Consider the following 15,312-nt stretch of genomic DNA (forward strand, 5'->3'; position numbering starts at 1 on the left):
AGAAATTTTTGAAGAAAGAAATTTAAGGAGAGAAGTAACATTAAGTCCTATCCATGGGAATAGATAATTATATTTTAATAATTTTAAGTTGTTTGTTTATCTCAGTTTTCATTAAATAATTCTAAAAACATTTTTAAAAATAAGGTATTGGTATTTGTGGAATTAATTTGTGGAATTAATTTTACTATTCCCTGGACAATGCAAGGGGTGATATAAATGGTGTTCCAACCAAAAGTTTTATAACTACTAAAAGGTGTTTACAGAAAGAAATACATAGTTTCCAGAGGATAAATACATTATTCTCTTGTATCTTTATTTATCTATTTACTTTTCTTCTCCCCTCCCTCCTTCCATTTGTCTTCCTTTTTCTCTTATTTTCCTTCTTTTCTCTATTTCTTTTTCTCTTTAATTAAAAATATGCACTTGGGCTTTTTTTTTTTTTTTTTTTTTTTTTCCAACTTAACAAGTGGATAAAGTCAGGGCATTTCCAAAGTTCTCTGTGTTCTTTCTACCTTGACAGCTGAATCTCAAATGTCATGAACTAGAACTCACTTTACATAGATAATGGAAATTCTAGATCTCTTTACCCTGACCTCCAAATCCCTATCTTTTTAGAAAATGTGTTTAATATAAATATATGTATACTATCATTTGCCCAAGGATATAGGTCTGTTTTTCATCCCGGTCTGTTCTAATCTCTTCAGTATTTAAAGAAGTCAAATCTTTACAAAGAAAATTTTTAAATGAAACCTTGTTTTCTGATTTAGACATTTTAAAAGCATATTTAGCAAAGTACTTATGAACAAATATGCTATCCTGGGACACGTGTCATGGTCAATTTTTTAGAACTATAATAGCATACTCAGTCTAGGTTCCACTCAGCCCTGGGGGTTAGTGCTTTTTGAAGATTCTCCCCAATGTCTTGATTTTTTAGGAAAAATCATTTACAGAAAGGAAAAAGCATTTACAGAAATGCTTTTCAGATGTCACTTCCTCACTTTCATTGGGAAATAATACAAATGTCACTAGTAGTCATTGAACCCCATGGTCTTGATTTAGAAGAACATTTTTAATGTTGAATATAATTGCTCTGATTTTTGCTCACTAGTGCTGATCTTCCTGATATGTAATAATATTTAAAAGCATAAATGGTATCTTTCCCCAAACATCTTATATATACTCTATGTTTTCCTATATTAAAACCATGGAAAATATTTGAATTTCCATTTTATAAAAGGAGAAACGGTCACAAAAATCTATTTCCTAGATGTAGTACCGATGAAGAAATATTTAAAATCAACTAACTACTAGTGTCCAATCTTAATCTATAAAAATTTTTCTCCCAAATTTTAAGATCATGTCCTGAGCTAGATTATATTTTACACCTCCTTTTGAGAAATTTTAAGTCATTTCCAAATAGCTTTCTCTGGTTTGCTATGCTACTCAGTACAAAAATCATCATTCAGTAAGTAAAATGAGTCTGATTTTGTGTTTTAACAAAAAAAGGAAAAGAAAAAAAAAAAAGAAAATGAGAATTCTGATTTTTTTTTTTTTTTTTTTTTTTTTTTTGGTGGGGGAGAGGGGTGTTGGGGATTGAACTCAAGGGCACTCAACCACTGAGCCACATGCCCAGCCCTATTTTGTATTTTATTTAGAGACAGGGTCTCACTGAGTTGCTTAGCACCTTCACTTTTACTGAGGCTGGCCTTGAACTCCCCATCCTCCAGTCTCAGCCTCCAGAGCTGCTGGGATTATAGGCATGCACGGCAGCACCCAGCGAGAATTCTGAGATATTGATGAAAACTGAAAGTTAAAAAACAAACAAAAACTGGGCAACCTAGGGAGACCCTGCCTCAAAAACAAAAACAAAACAAGACAACAAAACATTGATTTGGGTGCAGTGCTGCGGTTCTTACTTGGAAAGTTCTGTATGATCCGAAAAAAAAATGTCTCAAGTGTAGTGAATCTTCTTACACAGTCTCTGGGCTGAGTGCAGGGGATTTTCTGAGGGAAGCTAGCTGATCCACTACCTGGGAGCTCTGCATGGCCTCCTGTGGAAGCCTCAGCCAGCCATGCAGCTTTCTCCCTTGGTCTCATAACCAGGTCCACCAATGAAAATGTTAATTCACTAGCTGCCCAGCTTAACAGGTTCAAGAACAAGGGAAAAGACAGTACAGAAATGAGGCAGTGCTGCATAGAAGTTACTGTGGAGCTGAGGAAAGCCAAGAAGGATGACCAGATGCTGAAAAGGAGAAATGTCTGCTCCTTTCCTGATGATAATACTTCACCCCACAGGAAAACCACAATGACCAGGGCATTGTGAATTGGTCTGTAGATGACATTGTTAAAGGCACAAACAGCAACAATTTAGAAAGGCAACTCTAAGCTGCTCAAGCTGCTAGGAAATTGCTTTCTCAGGAAAAACAGCCCCCCATAGACAACATAATCCGGGCTGGTTTTTTCTGAAATTTGTGTCCTTCTTGGGCAGAACTGATTGTAGTCCCATTCATTCAGTTTGAGTCTGCGGGGCACTCACTGGCATTTCTTCTGGCACATCAGAACACACCAAGGCTGTGGTAGATCAAGGTGATATCCCGCCATTCATTTCTCTCTTGGTCTCTCCCCATGCTCACATCAGTGAACAAGCTGGATAGGCTTTAGGAAACATTGCAGGTGATGGTTCAGTTTTCCCAGACTTGGTTATCAAATGTGGTGCACTGGACCCATGCTGGTTCTTCTTGCCGTTTCTAATATGTCAACTTTAGTATGTGGTTACTTCCGTAATTCTACCTGGACACTTTCACACCTATGTTGCAAGAAGAATCCCGCACCCCCATTAGATGCTATTGAGTGAATTCTTCCCACTTTAGTCTGTCTCCTGCGTCATGATGATCCAGAAGTATCAGCAGATACCTGCTGGGCTGAGCTATTTCCTACCTTACTGATGGTCCATATGAACTCTCTGAAATGGTTGTGAAAACAGGAGTCATACCCCAACTTGGGAAGCTTCTGGGAGCTTCTGAATTGCTGATTGTGACTCCACTCTATGAGCCATAGGGATTATTGTCTGGAACAGATGAACAGACTCAGATTGTAATAGATGCAGGTGCACTTGCCATCTTTCCCAATCTGCTAACTAACCCTAAAACAAATATTCAGAAGGAAGTTACACGGACAATGTCAAACATCACAGCTGGCCGACAGGACTAGATACAGAAAGTTGTCAGTCATGGATGAGTCCCATTCCTCATTGGTGTTCTCTCTAAGGCAGACTTTAAGAGGAAGCTGTATGGGCTGTGACCAATTATATGAGTGGTGGGACAGTTGAACAGATCATTTACCTCATTCATTGTGGCATAATAGAACCATTGATGAACCTCTTAACTGCGAAAGATACCACAATTATTCTAGTTTCTCTGGATGCCCTTTCAAATATCTTTCAGGCTGCTGAGAAACTAGATGAAACTGAGAAACTCAGTATAATGATTAAAGAATGTGGAGACTTGGACAAAATTTTTGAAACTCTACAAAGCCATGAAAATGAGTCTGTATACAAGGCCTCATTAAACTTGATTGAGAAGTATTTTTTAGTAGAGGAAGAGGAAGGTCAAAATGTACCAGAAACTATCTCGAAAGGTTATACCTTCCAAGTGCAGGATGGGACCTTTAACTTCTAGGCTGTAGAGCCAAGGCATAAAGTTTGTTTTGTAGTATGTTCAGCATAAGTTTGTTTTACGGTTTCTCTACCAGGAGCTCTTTTTGAATGTAGTTGGTATTGTAGCACTTTTTACAACAAAACTATACTTAAATAGTTCCAAACTGTACACACTGTATGAAACTTGTCCTCTAAATAGGTTTCTAATTTCTATGTGGAATTTCATATCTTACAGTGTCCTGTAAATAAAGATTAAATTCTACCTTTTAAATAAAAAAGTGACTATTCATGGTCTGAGTGCTTGCCTATCACATATAAGGTCCTAGTTTTGCTCCCCAGCACAGCAGAAAAAAAATTAAAAGTGACTATTGTTTTTTACCCTATATACACAAGAAGAATTACACAACAATTTTATTATCTTAGGAATTTTTCCATCAGTGTAGTGTCAGTCTTAGAATATTTGCAGATTCTAAGAACCTGCAAATACTTAATTGACAGTTCCGAAATGCAGAAATAGGTCTGTTGACAGAATTGGTATGAAAGGTGAGAGAATCAAAAGCAGCAGAAGTATAAATGAATTCAACCAGGCAAAGACCTAGAGTCCCTCCCATCTCTATAATAACATCCCATACATAATATCAGAAAAGGTGGTCAGTGGGCTAGGGATATAGCTCAATTGGTAGAGTGCTTGACTTACAAAAACATGGCTCTGGGTTTAATCCCCAGCAGTGGAAAAAAACAAAACAAAAATGGTGGTCAAAGGTGAGGACATAGCTCAGCAGTAAAGCACCTGCCTAGCACACATCTAAGTCCTGGCTTCAGTACCTGGTACTGGAAAAAAAAAAATTGGTGTGACTTAGGTTAAGGAAAAATTTAAGAATGTAATACTTATATAAATAAGTCATCTTGTCGTTTAACACAAATATTTTAAATGATTGCATTTTTTCATGTCTATCAAAATATCTGTCAACTCTAAGACACCTCATGAGTACAGACATACATTCTCTATATACAATTATTGGTAATTTACCCTTTGGAATATTTCTCTTATCTCTATATAAAATTTATAAATGGAAAAGAATGAAATATAGATTGGTTTTATCCCATAGTCAATAGAAGAAATGTAAGGGTTTAGCAAAATCATCTTGATTTTGTTAATCTGATACTTTTTCATAAATATGCATGTATGAGTTACCCCAGAGCCTACTGTAACTCAGAGAAAAGCAATGTCACAAGATGGTATTCATTCTTGAAAATAATTTTTTTCATCCTTTATACCCCTCCAAAAAAAAAAAATAATAATGTTTCTCTCTCAGATTTCCTATCCTCCGAGAACTCTTAGTTATTCCACAATATGTCAAACAAAACTGAAACTTTAATGCAGAATGCCCCTTCATATGCAGTAAAGGACTGAAATCTCAATGTACTGAGAAGAGGACTTAAGATCCTGAAATATGCATTTATCCACTTGGTGATCACGCTCAGCTTCCCTTTCTTTAGGTTCTGCCCACTTCTCTCCCATAATAAATTAAAAGGGATCAGAGAAGCAATGAATTCATGATTCCATGGTCTTTAGGAGGCTGTACCCAGTACCAGAATTCCTCTAAGCTCCTTTTACCAAGCTAAATCCTTACTTTAAAATATATACATGAAATGCATGATGACTAAAACACCTAAGCAGGAAATTTGAAAAATTTATGAGCTACACAAATACTTCACTTGGTATCACTCACTTGAATTATATTGAATTTAAAAGATCGTTTTAAATGAATTAGCATTCAAGTATTAACCAAACTCTGAAAATTGAATTATTTGCTTATTTTACAGGTTGTTAAATCCCTATTAAATTAATCTAATAAATTTCAATATGTAAGTAATTCACTTTAAGTAACTTTACATCACATCTATAAATTCTTCTGGTTACATATAAATGTAAATTAGCAACAGTTTTGATTCTCATTATGCCATAACCATGGTTTCTCAAAATTAAAAGAAAATCTCAAAGTGACTAGAATCACTTTTAACATGAAAAATAAAGTTTCCTATTTTTACTTTACAGATTATATGGGAGTGGATCTTACTAAACCCTTAAAATATTTAGGATTAATATATTTCAGTCAAATAAAAAATGTTTTTCATTTTCAAAGAGTCTGCTTTTTATGTATATTTACCTGTGTTGATCTATTTTCACCTTTGTCATTAAAATATTTAATCCTGTTAAATATACAAATGTATTTGCCTACTATGAAAAAAGATATGACATTGTAATCCCTAAGTTTTAAAAGTTATAATACATTTTAATAAGTTTAGTCATTCTTAAAAGCTATTTAGTCTATACTAACTGCCTTTAACAGTGATTCTTAGACATTTTGGTTATTGTTTAACATGAACAGAGGTTCAGATTTGCAAGATGAAAAAGTTCTGAATATCTGTTCCACAATACCATAAATATACTTAATTATACACTTAAAAATGGTTAAGAGGGTAGGCAGGAGTGTAGTTTAGTGACAAAGCACTTGCCTCACATGGGCAAGGCCCTGGGTTTAGTCTCCAGTACCACCAAAAAAAAGTTAAGAAGGCACATTCCATATTATATGGAATTTTCAAATTTTATTTAAATTTATTTTTAACTGAAACATAAAAACATAAAATTGTACATATTTATAGGGTACAATGTGATATTTCAATACATGTGCACATTGTGTAATGTTTAAATTGAGGTAAATATATCTTTGGTCTCAAATATTTACAATTTCTTTATGGTGAAAACATTCAAAATTCTTTTTTCTAGCTTTGTGAAATATACAGTACATTATTGTTATCTACAGTTTGTCAGGATTTTTTTTAAATCCCCTCAAAGATCACGAAGCACTTCAGTATATCTCATTCCATACATCTTTACAATGAAAGGTAAAAAGTGTTGAAAAGAGGAAAACTAAAGGAAGGTGAATTTATGTGGCCCAGATCACTGCACTCAGCAGCATAGTTTATACTCCTGGTCATGTTATAAATCATCAAGGAATCTACTGCAAAGGCTTAGTTTCACCTCTACTAGAAGAAACATAATAGACACGAGGTAAAAGAGGAGACATGAGGTAAAAGAGGAAGGAAAGGAGAGAAATAGGGTGGGGAGAGAAAAAAATAAATATCTAGGTATAGAAAAATGGTCAAACAAATAACATGATTGCACAATATAACACTAGACGGCCACTAAAAGAAATATAAAGTAGATGAATATGTGGGGAAATGTCCATAACCTTTAGTGTTAAAAAAAAAGTGTTTAGTACCATCACATATTTGTTTAAAAACAAACATTAAGAACTAAAATAAATGAATGTATATACATATATATGTGTATATATATATATATACACACACATAGGAAGAGAAACAGTATGCACAAATACTTTTTAAAAGTCTAAAAAAAATACACAAGGAACTATTACCTCTTAATATAATAAACTCTATGGAGTAGAATTAGAGGACTTTTTACTTCTTACTTTATATACTTTGCAATGAAAAGAGAAAATTACTATGACATGATAGTAATAGATCTTTATTTTTACCCTACAGAGTTTAAATTCAGCTATCTAACTGTTAAAACTTTAATGTTGTTTTGTTTTGTTATGTTTTGATTTTTGGCATTGAACCCAGGAGCTCTTTACCACTGAGCTACATTCAGAGTTGTTTATATTTTGTTTTGAGACAGGGTCTTGCTAAGTTGTTTAGGGCCTCGCTAAATTGCTGAGGCTAGTCTGAAATTGCAATCTTGCCTCAGCCTCCCAATCACTGGAATTACAGGTGTGCACCACGGCACCTGGCTCTAAATTTAATTTTTAATGTAGGCAATGTTTTGAATCAGAGAGTTCTAGATTCAAATCACAAATTTGCTTTCTGACTTCATGGATAAAATGCTTAATCTCAATGAGCCTCAGTTTTCAGGATTTTTTTTCCCCCACCAGTAGCAAGGAGCCAATAAAACTACTTCACGGGGTTGTTGGAAAGAGTAAATGCTTAATAAACTAATTAATATTGTATTTTAGTCATCTTTATGTTCCCAGACCTTGGCATGTTGTAAGCAATCACAAGTATTCATTACAACCAGTTAATAGTGCATTTAATTATTATGTTATTGATCATTTACAATATGCTAGTGCAGCATCACATAAAGTTAACTAAAGTTGGGCATGGCCGCACACTGTGGAGGCCGAGGCAAGAGGATCACAAGTTCAAAGCCAGCCTCAACAACTTAGCAAGATGTTGTCTCAAAATAAAAAATAAAAAGGACTGGGGATGTAGCTCAGTGATAAAGCACCCCTAGTTTCAATCTCCATCATATATTTATTTAAAAAAAAACTAAAACAGTCTTTGCCTTCAAAGAACACATAGGCTAGTGAGGGATAACATTTCAATTCTGTTCGGCTTCAAGTCACATGACCTTAGACACATTGCAAGGAAATCCCCACCTTAACTTCTTGGTGGATCAGTGACATCCTCACAGGGCTCCAAGAGGGTGATGATGTCTTCAAAAATTTATAGAAATATCCAGTTTATGGGCTAATTCTCAACAAACTCAGAACTAACTACACCCATGCCTGAACTTGCCTACTCAAATATATAAATGAGCTGGAATCACTTCCTCTGAATAATCCTCAAATGATCCATTCTGTTGTTTTGTTTGTCTTCAGTCCACAGAGGGAGAAAGAAGAAAACCCATAACATCACTTCTCATTCTATTCAATTGATTCAATTGTAAAATTCCTGATTCATTCGCTGCTGCCAAAAGTGATACAGTGATGACATACATATGAATTCCTTTAATAATGAGAAGTACAAGGGATAGGAATAGGAAAAGAGGAACTTAAGCTGTCACTGTTTGCGAATGACATGATTCTATATTTAGAGGATCCAAAAACCTCCTCCAGAAAACTTCTAGACCTCATCAATGAATTCAGCAAAATAGCAGGCTATAAAATCAACATGCATAAATCTAAAGCATTTTTATACACAAGTGACGAAACAGCTGAAAGGGAAATGAGAAAAACAACCCCATTTGCAATAGCCTCAAAAAAAATAAAATACTTGGGAATCAATCTAACCAAAGAGGTAAAAGATCTCTACAATGAAAACTACAAAACACTGAAAAAAGAAATTGAGGAAGACCTTAGAAGATGGAAAGATCTCCCATGTTCTTGGATAGGCAGAATTAATATTATCAAAATGACCATACTACCAAAAGTGCTATATAGATTCAATGCAATTCCAATTAAAATCCCAATGACGTACCTTACAGAAATAGAGCAAGCAATCATGAAGTTCATCTGGAAGAATAAGAAACCCAGAATAGCTAAAGCAATCCTCAGTAGAAAGAGCGAAGCAGGGGGTATCGCAATACCAGACCTTCAACTATACTACAAAGCAATAGTAACAAAAATGGCATGGTATTGGCACCAAAATAGACAGGTAGATCAATGGTACAGAATAGAGGACACGGACACAAACCCAAATAAATACAATTTTCTCATACTAGACAAAGGGGCCAAAAATATGCAATGGAGAAAAGATAGCCTCTTCAACAAATGGTGCTGGGAAAACTGGAAATCCATATGCAACAGAATGACACTAAACCCCTATCTCTCACCCTGCACAAAACTCAACTCACAATGGATCAAGGACCTTGAAATCAGACCAGAGACCCTGCATTTTATAGAAGAAAAAGTAGATCCAAATCTTCACCTTGTTGGTCTAGGATCAGACTTCCTTAACAGGACTCCCATAGCACAAGAAATAAAAGCAAGAATCAATAACTGGGATAGATTCAAACTAAATAGCTTTCTCTCAGCAAAGGAAACTATCAGCAATGCGAAGACAGAGCCTACAGAGTGGGAGAATATCTTTGCCACTCATACTTCAGATAGAGCACTAATTTCCAGAATCTATAAAGAACTCAAAAAACTCTACACCAAGAATACAAATAACCCAGTCAACAAATGGGCTAAGGAAATGAGCAGACACTTCACAGAAGATGATCTACAAGCAGTCAACAGATATGTGAAAAAATGTTCACCATCTTTAGTCATAAGAGAAATGCAAATCAAAACTACACTAAGATTCCATCTCACCCCAATTAGAATGGCGATTATCAAGAATACAAGCAACAATAGGTGTTGGCGAGGATGTGGGGAAAAAGGCACACTCATACATTGCTGGTGGGGCTGCAAATTAGTGCAGCTACTCTGGAAAGCAGTGTGGAGATTCCTTAGAAAACTTGGAATGGACCTACCATTTGACCCAGCTATCCCACTCCTTGGCCTATACCCAAAGGACTTAAAATCAGCATACTACAGAGATACAGCCACATCAATGTTCATGGTGGCTCAATTCACAATAGCCAGACTGTGGAACCAACCTAGATGCCCTTCAATTGATAAATGGATAAAGAAACTGTGGTATATATATACAATGGAATATTACTCAGCTATAAAGAATGATAAAATTATGGCATTTGCAGGCAAATGGATGAAATTGGAGAATATCATGTTAAATGAGATAAGCCAATCTCAAAAATCCAAAAGACGAATGATCTCACTGATAAGCAGATGATGACACATAATGGGGGGTGGGAGGGGGGCAAGAATGGAGGAAGGAGGGACTGTGTAGAGGGTAAAGAGAGGTGGGAGGGGTGGGGGGGAGGGAAAAAATAACAGAATGAATCAAACATCATTACCCTATGTAAATGCATGATTATGCAAATGGTATGCTGTTACTCCATGTACAAACAGAAACAACATGTATCCCATTTTTTTACAATAAAAATAAATTTTAAAAAAAGTTTATACTCATTGCCTATCTCAAAATTATAAAACTACCTTCACCAATGCTCGTTAAGGTTGTAAATAAAGTTTGCTTATGTGAAAAAAATAAAATGAGAAGTACATAAATAGATGTCCTTAGTTTCCCCTTACCTCTTATTATTCTTCATGTCTCCTTTCCATCTTCCTTCTAATGTTGAGGTTGCCCAGGATTTGTCCCTTAGACCTCTCTATCTGTACACATTACCTTTGTGATCTAATTAATCCAGTCTCTGTCTCAAAGCACTTTCTGCAACTTGAGGAATCACAGATTTATATCTCTAGCCTAGACCTCTTTGTTGCTAGCATCTCTACTTCAAATTCTAACACCCAAATTTAATTCCTTATCTTGCTCTCAAACCTCTTCTACCTGTTACCTTCCCCCTTAAAGTTGATGGCAAGTCCATTTTTTCAGTAACTCAAGATAAATATCTTTTTCTTTTCTATCCCATTATCCAAATTGTCAGCAAATTGTTAGCTCTAGCTTCAAAACACACCCAGAATTTTATCATCTCATTAAACTTTCACTGCCACCACCGTCCTCCAAGCCACCCTCACCTCTCACACAGAGTACTGAAATAACTGATCATGCCATTCCTTGGCTCAAGACCTTTATGCAGTCTCCATTTCATCCAGACAAAAGGCCAAAATTCCTACAATGGCTCAGAGTCAGATGTCTTTCCTCTAGCCTTCTGATCACCGTTCCTATCTCCCACAGAACCCCTGACCATACTGTCCTCCTTTTTGTTTCTGGAAAATATAGACATGTTCCTGCCCCAGGGTTTTTCTACTGACCTTTCTCTGCTTGAACCACTCTTCCAACTAATATTATCACTTCCTCAATTCCTTCAAGTCTTTACCAAATGTAAGTCCTTACCCTAAGAAGGTTTGCCCGAACCATACCATTTAAACTAACTTCAGCCTCTTCACCTCAGTACTGACCTTCCTTGCCAAGTTCTACTCCATTGACAGTGCACACTAACTACCATAAAATTCACTTATTATATCTTAATATTTATTGTCTTTCTATATCTGGAAGAATGTGAAAATGAGGAATATGGGAAAAGGGAGTTTATTAGTCAAGGTTCCTCAAAGAAATGGAACCAAAAGGACGGATAGGCAGATACAGACAGAGATGCAGCTATTAAAGGAGGTTTTATGAGAAATTGGCTCCCATGATTATGGAAGTGAGTAGTCTCATGACCTACCATGTTCAAGTTAGAGACCCAGGAAAACTGATGGTTTAACTCAGTTTGAGTCCCAAATTCTGCAAACCAGGAGAGCCAATGATGTAAACCCTAGTCTAAAGAAGAATACTAGATGAGACCCCCAGTTTAAGCAATGAGTCTTGAAAAATGGGGGCAGGGGAATTCTTCCCTTCTCTGCCTTTGTTTAGCTGTGTTTTGTTGTTGTTGTTGGGAATTTTTTTGTTCGCTTGTTTTGTTTTTTCCTGCTACTAGGGACTAAAACCAGGAGAGTTCCTACCATTGAGTTACATCCCTAGACCTTTTTATTTTAGTTTGAAACAGGGTCTCATAAATTGCCCAGGTGGGCCTCTATCTTTCAATCCTCCTGCCTTAGACTCCCAAATAGCTGGGATTACAAGTGTGAACCACCATGCCCAGCCCTCCTCTGCCTTCTCTTCTGTTCAGGCCATCAACAGGATGGACAATGCCTGTTCACATTGGAAAAGGCCATCTACTTTCAGAGTACCCCACTTCAAATGTTAATCTCATCTGCGAAAACCCTCACAGATGCGCTCAGAAACAATGTTTAATCTGAACACTCGTGGCTCACTTAAATTGACACATAAAATTATCCACCAGAAGGAGGTTGGACTCTTGATCAGTTTTATTCACTGATATACTCCAAGCTTCTAGAACAAAGTCTAATACAAGGTATGGGCTCAATAAGTGAATGAAAGAATGAATGGTTAAAGATACACAATGCTAACTGACATCACTAAATAATAAAAATGAATTATATTATCACTAAATAATATAAATAGATTATATGAGCATCAAAGTTCATAAAAATGGAATTTCAAAGACTTAAAGTGCTTTAAAGCTCACCCAATACAACCCCATTTTTAAACTTAGGGGGAAAAAAACCTTAGAAATTAAAAAATTTATAAGAGCTCATACTGATGATAAGAAAGAAAGAAAATCTGATTCTTTTATGTTATCATTTTTCCTGTGTGTGTGTGTATGTGTGTGTTTGGTACTGAGAATTAAACACAAGGACATTCTGCCATTTAGCTATACTCCCAGCCCTTTTTATTTTTTTTTTTATTTTGAGACAGGGTCTCACTAAATTGCCAAGGTTAGCCTCTAATTTAAATCCTCCTATCTCAGTCTCCCAAATTACTGGGATTACCGGTACACACCACTGCACCCAGCATTTCCTAACTCTTCCCTGATAAACAAATGCTTGTGTATTCAGAGACAGTTGACATCTTGCAAAGGATGTCTTTAGACTTTGCGGTATTGAACGAAAACATTACCTAGGAAGAAGTGAATGTTCAGTTACTCTTTTGAGTGGTCAAATCTCTTCTTTCTCTTTGCTCTATCCTCTTTCCCTTTGTGTAATCTCTTTCCTGGCCAACAGAAAAGGTTACATTATTAAGGACCCAAATCCTTCAATAACCAAAGTTAATTTCTACTTTTTTTCCAAATGGTTAACTCCTACTCTTTTCTTCTAATTTTTATTTGTTTGTTTTTTAGAGGAAGAATATCAAATAAAAGAAGAGAAAAAGAAAAGAAAAGAATTTAGGAAGAAGAAAAAGTGCTCAGAGGAAGAACACAGAATTGAAATAATTTAACTATGATTTCACAGCCACCTATGAACTCAAAGCCACAGATTTTCACATAAGGAGATGGAGGAAGAGATGCCCAGGAGCTACTTAATACAGGGAACAAGAGAAGGGGAAGAGCAAGAAAAAGATCACGGACTGGTCACTCATGCTGGCAATGGTCACTTATGAGCTCAATATTGGAAAAAGGGCTTCATAATATTTTTGTTACTCAACCTCGTTAAACAACATTTATTAGGTCTATTAATAGCATAGCACCATGCTAGGTCTGATGGATTACAAAAGGGAATATAGCCAAAGTGGCAATAATAATAAGGTAGAACAACAGGCAAGAAGGGCCTAAACTACAGGTGTTATCATCTGGTAAGAGAGAAAATAATTTTAACATTTTTTTTTTTCTGGAGACACACATAGTAATTTTTTATAAGCCTTAATTCTCCTGATGAAAAACTACAATTAGTTGTATTAACTATATTATCACTTCTGTATCTAAAATAAACTTGAAAGAGAAAAACTATATTTTTACAGGCTTAAAGCAGAAATTTTGAAATGTTTATATTAAATGGCAATATTATCATTGCTTCCATGGATATTATAAACTAAAGCGATATAATTTACAAATATGTGACTTTTTTTAACCTTTGGTTCTAGTACTATGTATAATGTGTAAGCATACAGGAAAAAGTGCAATTCTGTGTCCATCTTTTTCCTAAAAGATTTTCTACTATTGTCTTAGAGATATTAAACCATTGCAATCAATGCTGATGTTACAGTGACAGAAAGGAATCCATGATGCTGCCTAAGATACCAACCAGATTCTAGTAATAATCACTGCTATAAGTCTCCATCGCTGCTGGCTACCAAATTCCAGAAATACGAAAGACCCAACTCACCTATACTTGTTCCTGCTCTATATTTTCACTCACATCACAAGATTTAATAAAGATGCTTCCATCCATAGAATGCCTATCTATCTAAAGTTAGCCAAGCAGTCACCCAGGGGAGAACACCAAACATTTAAAGGATCTCGCTACTTTTGAGGACAGAGCAGGATTTTACAGAAAAACAGATCTGGTTTTGAACCTTTGCTCCAACCTGTCCTTACTATGTGACCTTTGAAAATTATTTATATCTCTGAGCTTTGATGTTCTTCCTGAAAAATGAGGATTTTAAAAAAAAAATCCTTTCTTTGCTGCATAGATGAATGGGTAAGATATTCCATTATAAAACATAGAATTCAATACCTGGGAAGTTGCACAAGGCTAGCTGCTATTATTTCAAGCATTTATACTCCCTTGATATTTGAAGTTTACTAGATACAGTTTTTCAGGAAATCTACAACATCTTTCAAAATATTTGAATGCTGACCAGTTCAGTCCCTTTAGCCCATCTTACCTAATACTGCATTAACTGGAAATGCTTTACAATAAAGCATACTGCCAGCACAGATGGTAAAGAGGAGATGTGAAATAAAATCTCTCTAACATGTTAGTGGAATAACTGCTAAAACCCCAGGCTATTATTTTGTTACCCAAAGCATAACCAATCAAATCAAGTCAATATGCTTCAAAAGCAACTGTACTCTTCATTTACAGTATGAGAGACATTGTGCTAAAAAAAAGAAGTATGCTTTTCATGTCCACATATCCATGTCTGTGGTAGACAAACTATCTCAGATCAATAAATGTTCTTTGGCTTTATCCTCATGAAGCACAAAATTATTTTTTTCAATATTTTTAAAAATCCCTCATCTTTTATTTCAACTCAGTCCTCTAACATTTCTAGTTTACAGCCAGAGTAATAGTAACTTGTGTGAGAAACTGACTCTCCCAGACCCAGAAAGGTATTGGAATTCTCTCAAGAAACCCTGTTCTCACAGCTTTCCATCCTGGTTCCTTGTTGAAGATTTTTAGATAAGTATATGAAATTTGGAGGGTTTGTTGCAACTCTCAGCTCTTTTGAAATTTACCTATCACGAATGCCTTCTGTTTTGA

General features: G+C 35.5%; 1 protein-coding gene and 1 pseudogene across 2 annotated transcripts in view; both read left to right on the forward strand.

Annotated features, from left to right (window-relative positions):
* Positions 1 to 3,677, forward strand: part of LOC306662159 (importin subunit alpha-1-like) — a 28,401-nt pseudogene extending 24,724 nt beyond the window's left edge. Inside the window, exon 3 of the transcript in view lies at positions 2,104 to 3,677. The product of the transcript in view is annotated as an importin subunit alpha-1-like (transcript). The remainder of the gene's footprint in view (positions 1 to 2,103) is intronic.
* Positions 1 to 15,312, forward strand: part of SMIM31 (small integral membrane protein 31) — a 65,521-nt gene extending 50,209 nt beyond the window's left edge. The window contains exon 4 of the mRNA XM_079143386.1: positions 13,230 to 15,312. Coding sequence (XP_078999512.1) covers positions 13,230 to 13,327 — 98 coding nt within the window. The 3' untranslated portion in view covers positions 13,328 to 15,312. The remainder of the gene's footprint in view (positions 1 to 13,229) is intronic.

This window comes from Sciurus vulgaris (genome assembly GCF_902686455.1).
Source record: "Sciurus vulgaris genome assembly, chromosome: 5".
Classification (NCBI taxonomy): Eukaryota; Metazoa; Chordata; class Mammalia; order Rodentia; family Sciuridae; genus Sciurus; species Sciurus vulgaris.